The following is an 18,544-nucleotide window of genomic DNA, read 5'->3' as shown; positions in this document are numbered from 1 at the left end:
ACAGCTCAGAAACCTGGCAAGTGACACAAGCTCTATCGAATAAGCTACAAAGCTTTGTCAACAAATGCCTCAGAAAGATCCTCAGGATTCACTGGCCAGAAAAGATAAGTAACAAAGAACTTTGGAGTAGGACAGGACAAGAGCACATACCAGTGGTGATAGCAAGACGGAAATGGGCTTGGATAGGACATACGCTACAAAAACCAGCCACTGACACTACCAAGCAGGCCTTGAAATGAAATCCCCAGGGTAAAAGGAAGGTGGGAAGACCAGTCAAAACTTGGAGAAGGTCAATTGAAGAAGAGTTGAAGAAAGCAAACATCAGCTGGAATACAGCAGAGAAGACTGCGGCCAACAGAGTCCGCTGGCGCAGCATTGTGGACTCCCTTTGCTCCACGAGGAGCCTAATGGAATAATGATGACTGAGTTATTAGCTGGAGTTAGCTATGTCTTGAAAATAAGGATCAATTTTTAGAAAAAAGACAGAATGTTTGATTTTTAAACACACGTTTCGACAGATCTTCCGTCACTTTCAGTTGTAAACCACAAGTTACAAAGTGGAAATAAGTAAATAGAAATGCTAATAATGAAAAAATATAACAGAATACATGTTACATGTCTGTAAATTCAACATTGTAACTTGTGGTTCACAACTGAAGATAACAGAAGACAAACTTGTTTAAAAATAATTTAATTTTTATGTTTTGTAATTTTGTTGCGATATGAGTGGCAGAAGAAAGTGCGAACTTTTGTGAAACTCAAAACTCGTAAAAAGAAGTATGAGACATGAGCGTGTAGAGAACTGACAAGAATATCAGGTGAAACTAAAAGTCAAGAGTGCCCAGCTTTTTGCTGGAGCTTCGTGTATACTAAGTTATAATACACCAGTGTTCGGTGAATAACCTCTGTTAGAATGTTTTGTATCATCAGTAAAGGAAACAGTCAACAATATCCGCGAGCAGTTTGAGGACAAGTCAAGTCAAGTCGTGCTGTTCACGCGCATAAAGCGGCTCAGCGTGCGTACTCGCGTGTGTTGTACTCCTATTAGTTACAATCACGACTTGCTTTGAAAGTCTTTGATTTGGATCGTGATTTCTTGTGTATCATGATTATCTGGAGTTAGTAAGGTTCAAGTTACATGAATGCTTCCAAATAAAAATTAAAAGGAAAGGAACTTATGTACCAATTCTCCTTACAGATCGGCACGGAAGAATTTGTAAGGAGAATTTTTAAGTGCATCGAGACAAAAGCTCTTGGTTGACAATTTCCTTTTTGCGCACACTGGCTCGCGCGCGTCGACAATCAAGAGGTCCCGGTTGTTGATCAAAGGATAGATAACGCTATCCACCGGATAAATCACTATCCAGTGGATAGTGCAGTATGTTCTCTCAACACTCATTAATCATTTATCCTGTGGATAGCGCTATACACCTTTTGAACAACTGGGTTGCGCTGATTTCAAAATGGGTAGAATGTTGCTGTCATGAACCGTCAAACAGACAAGTAAAGAATTTGATTAACAAAAAATTGAATCCAATTTTGTTGTGGTAACTGCAGTGGTTTTTAATAATCTCCAGGACTTTGGGGGCGGAGAACCCATGTAAGCTATCCGGATCGATACTACTGTAATGAGATGGGGTCATACATTAATCCCGGGATATACTTTTAGCCCGATTGTGTTTTGGGGTAGGGCACCTTTACACTGCGTCTTCGCACTCAGGAATATCAACGTGTACCAGAAAATTGACAAAACATTGAACCTTTCTTATCTTAGAAAAAGAAAATCAGGTGTTAAAACACTCAACAGGCTACCGAGTTAAAGCTGTTGAATTCGCCGATGCTCGATTTGTTGGCCCTTCCAATCATTTTATCGGCAAAGCTACGAAAAGGAGCGATAAGGATAGGGAAAGTGGTTATCCAAAAAAAATCATTGAAATCCAAACCTTGTCATACCCTTCTTTATTATCAGCCAGTTTACAGAATCTACATTTCATTAAATTTTCAAGTTACCTGGTTTATCCCACTTTTATTCCCCCAAATTTTAAGCAATGCCCTTGTTCCTTAATACGTCGACTACTGTAGAACTGGCAGATTTCTTGTGGTTCCGTTCTAGTGGTTTACTTTCCCGATTCCATCACTACCTTTAGCTGAAACGAACACAAAAACAACAATCTGTAATTAAGTATCGTAGATGTGTTAAACAAGTAAAGATGTCATTTAATAAATAACTAATGATCGAAATTTAATTGAATCCAACATTTCTCCCTATTGCCTACTAGGTGGTATGCTATTAGTGTTCTATATGTTCAGGCTCTCTGTATATATAAAAGCATATTAAGGGGTAAGGATTTCACGAGTTTGAGTATACAGAAGAAATGTAAAAAATGTAAATGTTGTTTATAGTGGTCATGCCCTTAGCTTCGAGATAACTTGTTTGCAGGCATGCCACTGAAACAGAGGAAACAGATATTTTAAATGAACATAACATGGTTAAAAACTCCCAGCTGGCAGGAGGCAGACCAGTTGGCTATATACAAAGCGTGACCGAGGATTTGAACTCGGGACGACCGAGAACAAATCCAGCTAGTGGCAGGGTGGAGGGCTTAAACCCGGGACCTCCGGATTACAACACCAGCGCCCTAAACGACGCGGCCAAGCTGCCTTCAGACATTTAAAAGTCAGACATTTAAAAGGACATTTTAAACGATCTCGAACAGACCCACCGAATTGCTAATTCAGTTACGTTTCCTTATCTTCATTATTATAATACGGTATAAAACCGTATTTCCGTTTTTATTTCAGAATTTTTTTCTCTATTTTGACACATCACGTAGCCATATCATGTTATTTCCGAGTTTGATATAAAGCTTCGACCATGTAAGTTCACGTTTCACTCAAAATAGATCTGAAGAAGATTGGTGTTGGCCAGCCGAAATATTGTATTTACGCCTTTTGCACGTTGTCTGACCAGCCTTTGCGGAGCTACTCATTGGCAAGTGAAAAAGTAAGAATAGGGATGCAGTACCTCTTCTTTCGCGTAATATAATTATGAAAGGTGTACCTTTTGTGACAAAAACGGTACCTACTAATTTTCGCGGGAACTAATTTCGCGAAAATAGCATATTTCGCGGGACTTAAATTTCGCGATTTGGCCGGAAAAGAACGTTCAAACGAACTAAATTTCGCGAAAATAAATTGTTCAAAATACCAATCTGCATTAACAAAAAGTTAGCCTCAGAATTGGCACAACAAATTTTAATTTTCCATAGCAATAATTTCCAACGACACTGAAGAAAACCATATAAGAAACAGAAACTAAAAAAAGAAATGACATGCTCCATTGCAACAAAGCAAAGCTGTAAAAGACATTGCTGTCCATTCACGCTTACAGCTGAAGGACATTGTCAGTTTCTTCAAATGGAGCCTCGGGAGGAAGTGCTGACTCACCCTTTACTAATTAACAAACTGACGTTAACTTCGATTAAAGAATCATATAGTACTAAAGGTATTAAAGTTCGCATGGTTAATTTTCGCGAAAACTTTTTTACGCAGTTCTTGAATCTCGCGATTTTTGAAAAAAAAAAGTACTGTAACAATAAGGTATATGGAAGGGTAAGGGTGTGGACTTCCCCCGTGTAAATAGTTTTACTATACCCTCCCTCCCTCCCTCCCTCCCTCCCTCCCTCCCTCCCTCCCTCCCCGGGTCACTAACCTGCAGTTAAGTGTCACAGTAGGGTTTGTAGTTGTGGCAATCGGTCGTCCTGAATTGTACTGGTTGTTTCCAGTGACACACCTGTTCTTGGCCACAGCTGGATCACCCGTGTACAACCCTGCGTCTCCCCCCACCAAGTCACTTGGCACACAAAAGTTGCGCTCGCGGCTAGTGGAACCATCTGGTGTCACAGGACATCGCGATTGTGCCCCATCCAGAACATTATTGAGACTCTGAATTGTGCATGTTCCTGTCAGAGTAAGGAACTGTAGGTGGGTCTGGTATGCCACTTGCGGGCCTTCATTGCATCGGTACTCCAAGCACACTATACCATCTGAGCCTGAGGGGACCGCTGCACTCTTCTCTGCACTGTAACCGTAATTCACGTCAGGTTGACCAGGAGCTTTTCCGGTACTCTTAACATATATGACCGAGTCGGGTCTCGATCCGGTAACGAGCGCTTTGACGAAACAAATCTCATCTGGCCTCACATCCCAGAAGCGGGGATCGTTAGGATTTTCATTTCGAGGACTTTCCCAGTTGAACAGTTGGCCGGAATTGGCTTCTTCAAATTCAAACGCCAAGTCGCTTGCTTGGTGTTGCCCGCATCGGCCTTCCTCGCCTTTCAGATACACTGGGCCTCTGTCATCCACTTTAGTAGAAGTAAACTGAAACGACTGGAGCTTGTAAAGTGTGCCGGCGGGAGATCGTTCGATAATTTGCGGGTTCACTGCTGCAGGGAAGTTGCTGGTCTGCTGTGGAATTAGAGGCGCTCCATTAAGTTCTGCCTGCAGAATTGCTCGCTTGTCTCGTAAAGATAGAATGCACAGGGTTCCACTGGCGGGAACGGTTTCTTGACGGTAAGAAGTATACTGTTGACCATCATCGCTCAGATGAATGCGAGTCACCACGGTACCTGGAGGAGCTCTAATTCGGACATGGCTGGCAACAGTGACGTAATCCCAGTTAATGTTGTCCGGAGGAACATCTGGTGTAATTTCTCCCACAAAGAACTTCCTTGCTTGTCTCTTCTGCCCCGAAACTTCATCGCCTTCAGCAGGACGCAGCTCTCCAAACTTGACCCAGCGGCCTGTTGTCTGGCTAAGGTACCATTGCGCAACTGTAACGCCAGGGGGTATATCCAACAGGTCAGCGTCTATTCGGACAGTGATGTTCTTGCTCAGGCTCAGCTGACGGCCATTATCGTCAGTAAAAGCCTGCCTCAACATTCCCGCTGTGCCCAGCATCACCTCCTCTCCGTTTTCGTCTATCGCTGAAAAATCGCCCGGAGCTGCTGCCATGTCAGCCTCGCTTCTAGGATCGATCACGCCGATGTTTGCTGTGATTTCGCCATCGTAGATACTCCCGTCAGCAGTAACGAAGCAATTTGCTGGAATGCCGAGGTCGACAAAACTGGGTCTTCCATCGATTCCACCAAGAGGTATTTTCTGCTCCTCGTTGGCTTGGAATTTAATAACAGGTGGTTTCTTTTGTAGCACGATGGTGTAGAATGACACCTGACCCTCATGAAGTGTAAATACTTTTGTCGTGTCCATTAACAGTCCTTGGAGCTTGTCTTTTATGGTCATCACCAGTCTCTTGGTTCCAGGTTTAGCGACAATCTTGAAATTTCCTCTCAGATCTGTTGCGTACTTTCCCCCTCCATCTGCCACAGTTATCTCGCCTTTCTTTACCGGATTCCCTTCAGGATCAACTGCTTTTCCACGAATAACCATTTCCGGTACAGCACAATCTGCGCACGCACAACCGGTGACTTTCTGAACGGTGAACTTCTCACCGTTAGTACAACTCACGGGGCTGTCAATAATAGCGGCAGGGCTGCAACACTTTCGAGTGGAGTCCTGGCCCCCGCAGCCTCCCGCCTCTCCTCTCTTTACACATGGTTCATGGGAACAAGTACCGACATCGACGTTGTTGCTTCCACTGCTGTCTTCAGAACATCCTGGAGGCAAAGCTACAACCTTTTCTTTTGGAGTGAAGTCGCATGAATCGTCGCCACTGCCTGAAATTGTAAGTCATAAAAGCTTTTTAAGCTATATAAACCATTTAAAATGCTTATAAGTTAAATATTTTTCAGTGCCAATATCTTTTCTTGGATATAAGAACAGGTGTGCTCTGGAAGGGGGGGGGGGGGGGTGTCATCGTTGCGCCAGTAGCGACATAGGTAAGGGCTGAAGGGGAGACGGGGAGCCTCGGGCCCGCGGCAATTTTCCGATGTTATTGTTAAAATTATGGCTCGCAGAAGCAACCGAATAACTGATAATTGTTATTGCCCAATTATACCGTAGTGCGAACACTGGCGAGCCATAGGCTCCGAAATTCCTTTCGTTAGCTTTGCATCACCAACAAAAATTTTCGGAAATTCAAACCGGATTTTTTGGTCGAATGGAAAGCGCCCCTTATCTCTGCAACGAATCCGGTAAACTTCCCCTTCAGTTTTTACATTTCTGACATGAGTAACCCATAATTTCACAGTGGTGAAAGTTTTAGAAAAAAAATCAATGTTGGAAGATTTTCGCGCGAACAACAACGCCGTTTAACATCTTACCAGGAACCACGTTCAGATTTGCTTCACTGGAGTATATCGCTCCAAAGTCATTTGTTGCGCGGCATCTGTATGAGTCAGCGTCATCTAAAGATAAACTTGAAAAACGTAGGCTGCTGCTTGACTCCTCCAGCGGAGTGCCTTTTCGAAACCTTTAAGAGAAGATATCCAAAGAAAAAAAACCTTAAGTCAAGGTCACTTAATTCCTACGGTAAATCTATGGTTCTGGCTGGCGCAAAAGCACTGTGGCAAAGCCCAGAGCGAAACACCCCTCCTTGCCACTCTTACCATAATACAGTTGGAATGTTTCGAAAATTAAATTAATGCGTTTCGTCGCATTTTCAGTTTACCTTACATTTATCTGTAAATATCCTAACCGATTTTACTTGGATGAACAGAACTGTCCACTTCCTATAACTGCTTCATACACCACATTTGTTTAGTAAAATTTTATGCCGTAGTTATGTCACACTTGATCACCACTATAAAAAAATAGTCCCGCTACAGTCTTTGTTCAGACGAAGGACGCCTTGTAAAACATTCTAGTTTAAAACTGAAAATACTCTGTGTGACCGTGCTTTTTCGTCTGCGGCCCGTTATCTGTGGAACAAAATTGTTTTCAGGGACTGAATTATATTTCGATTCAGAAAGTGACTTGTACTGTAATTGTTTGATATTGCAGTCTTATACAATGTTTGAACCCTTTTCTCAAGCTGGTGGCGGAATCAAACTGCAATAAACATACCATTGATAGCTGGGCGAAGGTGTTCCTTCTGCCTTGCAGCATAGGGTGACTTCATCACCCTCCAAACCAGTTGAGTCTTGAGGATCCTGGGTAATGGATGGTACCTCTAAAAAGCAAAAAAAAAAAAATCACGAGTTGCCAGCGAAGAAGTGTTCTGAGGTAAGGCAGTCGACACTCTCAGCACCTCCCTCTCCACTCAGATGTATAAATGGCTACCAACAAGTTGTTTGGGAAGCCCAGCAAATATTTTTTTTTTGGGGGGGGGGGGGGAGGTGGGGAGGCGTGTGAGGTGGGTTGGGGAAGGCGGAATTGATGATACAGAAACTGTAGATATGCGCTGGTACTGATTCCACTTGCACAGTAGTCTAATTTATACTGAACTGAGACCAGACCACAGGTCGCCCAGACAAACTGTTTGTGCGCACATTTGCATTTTTAAAGCGAATGTATGGGATTTACAGCATGGTTCGTAGAATTGCGTAAAACAACGAAATAAATATACATTTATCTTTCTTGCTGGGTACTGACGTTCTTTTGGCTCAAAATGGCGAAAGTGGGCAGTTTGAAGGATTTATCATTCGCTGTTTACTGCGCATCTTATAAAGAAAGGGTGGAAAGTCCAACAGCTTATAATCTGATCCGCTCTAGCACCGAGTCGATTTACGACCTGAAAATCCCATCGCACAGCTTTTAAGCTGAGTAGCAGAAAAGAGGAAGACTTGACGAATCTTCTCGTATCATCCAATCGAAAATTCATCCAAACGGCCCAGAGTTAGCCCTCAACGAGAGGTTGTGCTGAAGAGAAATCGCTTTTCCCTTGCCTCTTTCTGATTGGATACGATTAAGCAATGGCCGTTCAAATTACCTACCGCCTTCGCATGTAGTTCCTGTAAATCCAGAAGGGCATTTGCAGAATGATCTGTTTTCTTGATCATCATCGAAACAAGTTCCTCCATTCTTGCATGGCCACGAGTCACACTTCACTGCAGAATGTAAAAACAAATGAGGACAATTAATTGGTGGTATAGCTGTATTGGTAAATTTAACTAGTTGGGTTGTTATGAAAAAAACAGTAAGGTAAAGTCTGCATACGAGCTAGTGGCCCATCAGGCCGGAGCTTATCCCGGTTTCCGTAGCATGAAGCGACTAGGAGTATTTCTACTCCCCCCTGGATGGGATGCTAATGCATCTTAGGATTACCTCCAGCAATAAATTCGCAGGTACCCATTTATACACCTGGGTGGAGAGAGGCACTATGAGAGTAAAGTTTCTTGTCCAAGAACACAACGCAGTGCGGACCGTTCGATCCCGAGTCCAGCGCACTAGCCATTAGGCCACCGCGCCTCCCACAGAATCTAAATACAAGTGAGGGAAATTAATTGGTGGTATAGTTGTATTGGTAAATTTGACTTGTCGGGTTGTTATGAAAAAACAGTATAACATGCTTAATGTCTCTTAGCATTTGAAACTCCAGGCTGTAATTTGTAGAAGAATAAGAAGTTAGCTAAGGATGCTATAAATCGGCATTGGTTGACGCTTGATTGTAGCACGATTTTCTTTTCAATACAGTTTATAACAAAATATTCCTCATTTACAATTAATCAGCCTAATACCCAGGCATTCCCTTCCCGCTTATCGATTTGGCGCGAAATTTCGTGACGTCACCGTCTCCGGCCGGCACACCAAAAATTAAGACCTTTTTTCGACTATTTTGCTTGGAACAAGGAAAATGGTAAGAATTGGGATCATTGGGTTTGCACTCTCTGACCCACATTTTTGTATACTCTCAAGGGACTGTTTTAATTTGTCAAGGGAATACTTTTCGCTGTGGGCGATAAAAACGTCACTGGATAGGAATGCGCCAGCACTTCTCGATCCCGAAGTTATTTTCACGCGTCGCTCGTCATTTAACCTGTCTAGCCTTTTGGAAACTACAGGTAGGTATTTTTCAAAAATCTGTGCTGTTCACCGATTGAGTCGCTTAGTTTTGCATGCTTAAAAGCTGCTGCGAATCTTCATTGTCAGAGGATATTGGCCAATGCTATTTTCTATTGTTACAAGTCTATTGTTTGTCGTCTTCATTGAAAGAAGTATTTTTAGCTCGTCACGCAATCTTTTGTTTTGACCACAATTCACGGACTTGATCACGACTTAATGCAGCTTCTCAAGACTTCAGACAGGAAAATGGTAATATACAATATCGCTTCGAACTTAAATGGAACTTAACTGGAATTTTTAGAAGGATCGGTAAAGCCACTTAGTGAAAAATTGACTGCAAAAAGCCGTCGGGCTATAATTAAACTTACGCTTTAGCGTGAATAATGCAGGATCTCACGGCTTCAAAAATATGCAGAATTTTGAAGCTTTGATACATAAGTAGCTACATCTTGAAATGAGAATTAATCTAAAACAAAACTTCCTTCAAGTTTCTTTCATTTGCCCAGTTAACGTTTGGAATTTTAGGCTTCTGAAGCGTATTGATTTGAAAAGCACATGGTGACATCTGATATGCAGCGTGCGGCCGACTTACCATCGCGTTGTTGTTTAGTTAATAATTGTGTTCAGTTTACGACCTTTTACATGCAAAGATTTACTACAGTACTTCGGAAAATGCAAACAAGTATTTTTTTGTTATTAGTTATAGTGATGGATAGCATAAAAAGCAATGTGAGTGTTTATTTTGTGGAAGGAATTCAGTAGTTTTCCGCTATCTCACGGCACCATGATTCGCAAATTATTATCCCCAGTTACCGCTTTTCTGTACCAAGATAATACCACTGGTGGTTAAATAAATGTCAGTGACAGTTGTACAGAATGAAAGCCTACCTTTCACCAGAGTGTTTCGAACTAGCGTTATATTTTGTAGAAAGAGTTCGTGTTTTTGCGAGTTGTTAAAATGACGCGCGGAGGTGAAGAAATTTTTTTCACCGTCTTCAAGTTTGGTTTGGGATCAATTTATCAAGGTTGATAATTAACATTTCAAATCATGAATTGGTCTTTCAGCGTGTCTAGTTGTAATAAAAGTTTACTTCAGAAAGGAATTATTTGTCTGAATTTAGTACGCATATGGTATATTTTTTCCCACTCGCACGTTTATGTTAAATGCCGTTAAAGAGCCAGGAATGTTTGAGGGGATGGGCGCGCGCTAATAAAAGCCTTCTAGACTGGGAGTCAATGGGTTAATGTATCGCAAATCGCTTTCAATAGTAACATTTCCCCAACGCATACTCTATGCAAAATAGGCGAATCTCGAAGAGATCTTTGATTCATAACTTACCAGGCCCTTACGTGAACCTCGCGCGCGGCCGAGATAGGAGGAAAACGCCCAGGGTCTAGGCTGCAACTTAATGACGTTAATGTTCTGTTAGGCGATTAGGCCTTTTCTTTTCTTTTTTTATATTTATTTTATCTACAGAGGAGGAGGATACCTTAGATTGCGAGCAGTCTATTTCTTTTCCTAGCGTGCGATTTGGAAACATGAATATGAATTATGTAAAGCGAGCGGCGAAGTCGCGAGCTGCGAGAATCTTGATCCGTGAGATATTTCAGCCCAGTCACCAGAGTAGGCAACAACAAAAAATTAAGAAGACCTTTTTCATAACTTACATCGTTCGCAGTTGACTCCTTTAAACCCACTCACACAGGCGCAGACGTACTTGTTATATCCCACGTCATAACAAGTTGCTCCGTTCTTGCAAGGGTTTGGGACACAAACATCCAACGCTGAATTGAAAACAAACAACAGTTCACATTTGCAAACAAAAAATTATAGGCATGCTATGTGTGCAGAGGAATATGTTGCTGAACAGGCATTTTGCGATTCACGTTTCCCATGAATGTGATAGTGAGAATTTATTCCAAGAACAATTTTGCTGTTGAAAATTTAATCCGTGGCTCCCGAGATGGAGCAATCAAAATCATACTTCTAGATTTCATTACATAATCGAAACACACAGAAGAAGACGGGTGAAGGAAACCATCAATCTGCGATAAGCTCCTGTTCCACTACCTTTGAAAGAAATCTATTGTACGTATTTTGTAAAGGGAATATTTTTTGAATACTTACACGTTTCACAGTTGTCACCAGTAAACTTGTCTGGACATTGACAGCTGTAGCCATTATCGGAAGCTTTACACGTTCCTCCATTCAAACAAGGCTTGGCATCACATGGGTTGATTTCTAGGTTTAAAAAATATAAATCAGAAAACATAATGTAACAATTTAAAAGGCATCAGAAGAACAAATAAACAGCAGCAGTAAGTCATAAAAAATATTACGTTATTCTTTATATATATTGTGCATTTTCTTAATGTGTAATCAATACAATTTTCGTATTTTATCAAAAGTAAGTTACATTTATTACCAATTTGTGTTTCACAGTTATCGCCTGTAAACTGGCTGGGACACTGGCATTCGTATCCTTCCTGTTGTTCAATGCATGTGCCTCCATTTTTACACGGCTCACCTGCACATGGCTCTAAAGGCTTTGCAGCTGGTCAGAAAACAAAAGCAAATTAAACTCGTATTTATTAGCACTGATATTAACGCGAGATTTCTATAACGGTATTTAAAATCCCTTACCTGAAACGCACGCCAGCTATAATTGTTGTATTTTTGAAAAAAATTCATTGTTTTCAGAGAATGAGGACAAACGCTCTGTTGAAGAAGCGAATCGATGAGCCATGTTTTTATTTCAACGTGACATTGCTCTTGGAAATCATGCATTGCACGCACAACCTACAGTTATTCACTAATCAGCAGATTAGTGAAGAACGTGTTGGTTGCGCTGATTCCCAGAATGAACTGTAGGCTCTTAGGCAACGAGAAGACAGATATTGACTACAATGTATAATAACAGAACTTACCTTTCTCACAAGTAAATCTCGCTTTCTTTGCACACTTCCGCATTACCCATTTGTGTTGGTGGCGAGCCCACTGCATATGAACACAGCGTGCCTTTTTGCTCTTACGGGGTTGTTTTGGAGCCCAGTTAGTGTATTTGCTTTCTTCTCCGCTGACCCACTTAAACACTTTTTCGTCGTCTTTGTTATTCAATCCGCACCAACTTCCCTTTTTCCCAAGAATACCGGAAAGAAATTTCTGCTCATTTGCATCATTCACTGTTACCAAATTGGCTTGCTCGCTTTCACAGATTTCCTGAGCTTTTTCCCAGCTTGTTCTAGCCTTCTTCCTGCCTTCACAAAAGTAACAGTTTCCACCATAAAAAGACCAGCCATTGTCACAGCGCTTGTCTGTAAGACACAAACAAATATTATTATAGATATAAATATTGTAATATATTATATTTAACAATTATTCGACGAGCGCGCGTGAGATATGATCCCACGGGATCACATATCCAACAAGCGCGAGTGGAATAATTGTTTTATTATGGAATATTATTATTATACTATAGCTAAAATATGTTGTACCGGTAAATTGAAATGGAATTGGATAAAACTGATTTTAAAATTAAATCAGTTATTAAGCTTGGTTGATGCTTTAAAAAATTAATTTGTCGATTAGTTCAAAACGACCAAATATTTACCACTTGTACAATAAAACAAAATCAAAATTTACACTACCTCCACATTAGTAATTAAGTAAGTTAAGTAACTAAGCTCTTTATTTACTAGTAAAGAGGGTAGCACAACATTAATAAACTTGTTGCCACTACTAAAAACTATAAAAACCACAAAGTTAAACTATAGTGCTATTTGCCTGCGTTTATGGTAAGCTTACTCAACTTGCCTTGTGCCCGGCTTAAAACAGCAACTGCAAAAAGTAGAAAGAAGAGTTGTTATTTACCAAGCAATAAAAACTGATGTGGACGTATGATATTTTTCAAAAAAAAAAAAATAAACAACCAACTTTCAATTTTTAAGAAGAAATGTTTCGATCGGTTCACCGGTCATCATCAGTTCTGAGTTCGTCTATAATTGCGATTTGAGTTTATACCAGCAATGGCGAAACATTTCAAATTTTGAGACAAAATTTAACATACAAAGTTAACGTACAACGTTTAAATGCGCGGGACATGGAAAAACTCGTAAGCGGAAACTAAATACTCGGCAAAGAAAAAAAGGATAAATAAAATTATTTACAATTATTTCACCAACATATATGAATAAATAAGATTAAACAAAACGGCACTAATGTATAAGACTAGGGATAGTTAACACTACAGCTGCCCCCGCTGTTAGTCTTTTTTGTCTCAGCGCACCGTTACTACAGTCAATTCTTTCGCTTGATATTTTGGCTCTTCTATTTTCTAGATTGATTGAAAATCAGCTTTCTGTTTGGAATAGTCGTGCGATAATTCAGAAGAAAAGACTAATTTTTCTCGTGTTCTGCTCACAAAGTATCACGTGGTGTTTGTAGGTTTGGCTTTCTCTTTTTCAAGATCATGGGATGAGGACGTGACATTTAAAACAAACTTTCAGGAGGAATTTAGATAAGAAAATCAAAGCCAAAATATGCAAAAATTCTAAAAGATAAATGACCTCATAAATGACCACGTAAATTTAATTACACGAACGCGTCCCCAACTTCCTGAGATCATTTTGCCTTTTTCGCTGTAATGAGTGATCTCAGTGAGGATAAACTTAAGCAACAACCAAACGTTTTAAAACTACCAATTGAGACCAACTGTTTCAATATATTAGGGCTGGGAACTCGAGCAACAGCGACCAACTTGACGGCTGAACTCGAAACGGATGCCGAAAGATTTCTCACCTCTGTCAATGAAAACGCCTGCCGTGAGTTTTAGAACTCTTTTGAATTCTCTTTCCTTCTTGACAAGTCTCGATCAATTACAAATTTCATTTAAATACCGGAAGACTGATCGAATCTTTTATCCGGTCAAGTAGTTTGTATTTGGTAAGTCGCGGTTTTGGACTGAGTCTTGCTTATCGTTAATCGTGGAGAAATTTGTAGATATGTTCGTAATGGTTCTTGGACAAATAAACGCTGTATCTTTCGTCTTCGAGACCTTGCGAAATAAAGAGAGCAAATTTTCTTTTCGACGTTGTCACGTAAGTACTTGCTTGCGCTGATGGGCTGTCATCATCACCCAATCACCACGCAGAGATTCCTTCACCTTATGTCATCATTGACCAATCACCGTACAAGGAATTTTATCACACCTCCCGATACCCACTTGCGGGCATTCTGCACAACTCCCGATACTGTTTGCGCGCCCATTTTGGGCAAATCGAGATTTCGTCCGGTTATATCGACTATATATATTCATACTGTAAGTACTTCTTCTATTTACGCGCGGATTACAATGATGCCTCCTCGAGTTCGATTTATAATCAAATAGGTGCCAATCAATGATAAAGTCACAAAAAGAGTGGTGGTAGTAGAGAGAATTACAAGCTGGTAAGCTAGGTCGATAAGAGATATCACATTTTTTTATCCATAAACAGCATAGAAAGCTTAACTTTTCAGTGGCTCTCTTAACTATTCGCTTGAAGGGGTAAATTTCGAAAATTTGAGACGTTTCAAGAGGACATTTTTCGCTGTGTCGCTGGCACCGGACCAATGATGATAAAATGAATTAATAGGAACTACTACTTACAATCACAACAGAGAACCAAAACTAGCAGCAGAAAACCGCAGTTAACGGCCATATCTATTGAAAGAAAAATACAAACATGAGTTTACTGGAAAACCGCATAAAAAAATAAAATTCAAGAGAACTAAAGCTGCTGAAAGTGCACGGTCGAATTTTAGATGAAATTCTATTATAGTACAAAGAAACAAATTTACAAAATGCTACGTCTAAAGCTGATCCTACCTTACTTTCACTGAAGGAGTCGATAGGCTTACGAAAAGACTAACATGCGTGCCAATTCGAAACTCGTGATTATATAAATTAGAAAGTTGCGTTGATTAAACAGTCCATTAGAGGCTTTAATCACCAGTTTCCAAGCAAACGTTTTGTCTTGGAGAGAATTTTTGCCCCACACTGAGTTTGTACCCACGCACGTAGCATCAATCACGATCCATTAATGTATCAGAAAACACATTTCCTACAACCCTAATTTGAAGTGACATTTTTATTTTCTGCAGATTTTTAAATGCTTAAGGTATACCAGCATTTTGATAATACTGTGTTTCAATGAAAGCGTTTCGTCCCATGTTGCATTGTACATTTTATGTACCAGGAAGTGTTAATTTTATTTACCAAGATCTGAACATGACGTCTTCCTATCTATTTACGATCACTTTAAAGTGTAATTAATCTTTTTGAAAAGCCGATTCGTGCTTAATGGCCTAGCCTTATTCCCATTTGTCGCGTAATTATAAATTATTCTTGATTTGGAAACATTTGAAATTAAAATTAAACTACTCATGAGAAAACTAATTTCCTCGAAATTAAACAAAACATGTGAAGCAACATTTTTCAACGTAACTTCTAAGATACACCTCCACGTTACGTATTAATTGTTTGTAAGTGTAGAAATCAGGTAAAGTGGAAAATATTGCCAACCCGAGATTTCTGTTTATGTTAGAAAGTTTCGAAGCAGTTCAAAGTTTTATTTCAAACATGAGCCGTTACAGTGCCAGTTGCCACATAAATGAGAATAGGATAGCCTGCGCAAGAAAACTCAATAGATCACTCGCGATCGTAAACCTGTAGGAATGGCATCCTTGACAATAAACAAGGCCCTTATTTTAAACGGGGTAAACACTAGTCTTATTCTAGGTCGCTGTGAAAGGTTTTAACTAATTCCTTAGGCTGCGTCGTGTTGGAAAAAGGGATAGGTATACCAAGGCGGATAATGCTGCCTCATCCAGAAGAGGCAATAAAAATGACGGCAAAAATGAAGATCGTAGAAATTTGGCAACTTCACAAAGCGCAAAACAAACGGCGTGACCAAAACCAAAATTGAACATTTGATGAAAACGATAGTATTACTGAAGGAACATTTTGGACAATAAACAAAATTAATGCATGCTAATTTTTTACTGATCCCCATTTCCCGTACATAGCTTTGAGTTTCTACAAAGGCTATCGTTTTAGGGAGTTTAAGCAATAGTAAAGTTCTCAAGACAAAACATTTGCTTCGAAACTCGACGTCTTCGATTCTGTTATTCACAAAGCCCGCATAGCAAACAGACAAAGAATATCGGGTATATAATTCATGTTAAGACACCATATAGTCGCCCTGCAGCTTTGCTTGCAGTTAACATTTATTTACTGCAATTTGCTTGCGGTTAGCATTCATTTTGTGGTTGGGCGACTATATGTTTTCCATTGTTGGCGGCCATGTTGACTTACCATGACATATATGCCGAATATCGGCACCAAGACAACATCAGAGAATTATGCACACCACTTAGTTTTTAACTCGGATGGGAAAAAATATTCAAAACTACACTTACAAACAATATGCAACGGAATGAATAACGAAACATTAAAATACAACGTTATCAAAACACTAGTCTACCTTATGAGCTAAAAACATGAAATTGAAGCTTCGCGTCGAGTTTCGAGGAAATACGTTTTCTGATACCATAATTGATTATGGCACGTGGGTTTAATTTGTCTGCTATGGGACGTTGCGTTGGTTGGGCAAATAAAATTGGGGTGAATAATCAGGGATCTAAGCAAATATTAACAGACAATAGAAAGATTGCAGTTCAGCATATTTCACCAGCCCATTTGGTTCACAGCAAATGAGGCGTATGTTTGCCGGAGAAAGTGAGGTAAGACCAGTTTGAGAAGTATATAGTTGGTGTTTCTTTGAACTAAAATAGAAAATTCATTTAAAATTGAAAAACAGACCGTATATCCTGTTTTTCTGCAAGGTTTCAGTTTTTCACTTGAGTCGAGAATTGGCCTACAGTACATTTTGAAACATTTAATTCACGGACATCCGAAGTAGGTACAAAGACGTCACTGATTTCAGCGTTACCGAGAAATACTGCATAGTCGGCCGCAGTTCATGCAGGTTAATTTTTTCAACTTTCATTCCTTGACAAACTTAGCATGTTACATGTAAAAAACTGTTGCCTTAAGTACAAGGTGTATGCTTTGCGCTAGAGAGCGCCCATTTGAAATGTCGCCCGTTACGACTTTCCCTCGCCCCCACTAACTGCCCCTGGTTCTCCGAGGACCAATGTGTTGTTGACGGTGAGGAGATGATGCAGTTTCAAAGTCAGAGTTAAACAAACGCTATATCGAGATCTTTGCGAGAACAATGATTTTCCATAAATCAAAATGTATCAAGTATTTCTTGTCGATGTCAATGTGGTCTTGAACTCGCTATCTTGATTAGTACGGATTGAAAGTAGGCTGGTTCTTGTTCGACTTCCTATCATCTTACCTTTATTGTCGTTCCTTGACTTCTTTTTCCTGGCGAGAATTCAATGAAAAAAATCCATCGAATTCTGCTTGTTTCGATTAGTTTGAAGACGATTTGTCGATATAACGACGAGTTCGACATAGCGTAGCCGTCGCGGTTTTGGAGCGAAATTTGGATACAGTTTTTCTTTTCGGTGAAAGCTCTGCTAAAACATTTTTTGGCTGAAAAATCAAACACACACCGGTGATTCTGGATTAGGAAAAAAGAAAAGCGATCGACACACTTGATATACCTATACGCAGATTGGGTAAGTTTATTCGAAACATCAGGCAGGGCCTTGGAAAAAGAGGCAAAGTGTTATAGGGTGAACAAAAACATTCAAATCATTTATTATTGATAAAATTGACTCAAAACTTAAGGCAGGAGAAGCGAGGCTCAGCCTAAATTTGCCGTTTGTGCATCCGCGCGGTCAAAGCGCGCGTGGCTGCTACGTGTTTCCCGCGAAGAAGACGTGTAGCGTGGGTTACTCATGGGCACGATCAACCTCGTTCCCAGCAGCCATCTAAAAAGCGGAGTAGACCCTGGGAACGAGGTTGGAGCGCGACAAAATGGAGTTGAATTCCCTCGAGGACAGTGAAAATTATGAAAGCTTTATATGAGCAAGTAATTATTCAGTAAAAATCATCGATATCCGGAAAAGGTTTTTACTTTGCCAAGGTAAACTGGCATTCAATTTTTTCCTGGTCATGCGTAGAAAATTTCTTTCCTTGATTTGCTATGTAGCCTATCTCTTGGGGCTCGGGAATTTTTTGGGAATTGCGTTTTATAATTTTCTGGCGAACTGTTTTTCTTTTGATAGAAAGATTTTGGCAAGGACTATTCAGTTTTAGGGTTGATAAAAAAAAATGTACACTGCCACACCAGAAGTTCATAACTAGAAGTCTACATCTCCGGTAATGAGCTTTGAGATATGTCTTTCGCGTGTAGGCTATTTTTAGAACGACTTTTCCGCGAACAAGTAACCAATCACGTTGAAGTATTTGCTGTTCGCTCGTGGAAGGATGCGAGAAGCGCGAACAGACACGTCTACAACTTTAATTTTAGGCCACTTTGTATCGGTTATAAGACGCCCTCGAGCTGTTACAGTATTAGCCTTCTCCCTTTCCTCATTGCTTCTCAGTTGTTCCTGGTCTCTTTCAAGACG

At 40.2% G+C, this 18,544-nt stretch overlaps 1 protein-coding gene across 1 annotated transcript; it reads right to left on the bottom strand.

The window, feature by feature from the left end:
• Positions 1-1,975: 1,975 nt before the first annotated feature.
• On the bottom strand, positions 1,976-15,169 carry LOC145487923 (cartilage intermediate layer protein 2-like). The gene is made up of 11 exons (XM_081466693.1): positions 15,124-15,169; positions 14,607-14,660; positions 11,890-12,276; positions 11,388-11,516; positions 11,090-11,203; positions 10,630-10,746; positions 7,893-8,006; positions 7,024-7,129; positions 6,282-6,430; positions 3,713-5,735; positions 1,976-2,147 (listed from the first exon to the last, which is right to left on the bottom strand). The coding sequence occupies exons 1-11, from the start codon at positions 15,167-15,169 to the stop codon at positions 2,144-2,146; spliced, it is 3,243 nt and encodes a 1,080-aa protein (XP_081322819.1). The 3' UTR covers positions 1,976-2,143.
• Between the last annotated feature and the right edge of the window lie 3,375 nt (positions 15,170-18,544).

This window comes from Orbicella franksi, chromosome 5 (assembly GCF_964199315.1).
Source record: "Orbicella franksi chromosome 5, jaOrbFran1.1, whole genome shotgun sequence".
NCBI classification, from domain to species: Eukaryota; Metazoa; Cnidaria; class Anthozoa; order Scleractinia; family Merulinidae; genus Orbicella; species Orbicella franksi.
This window is presented reverse-complemented; position numbering and strand designations above follow the sequence as displayed.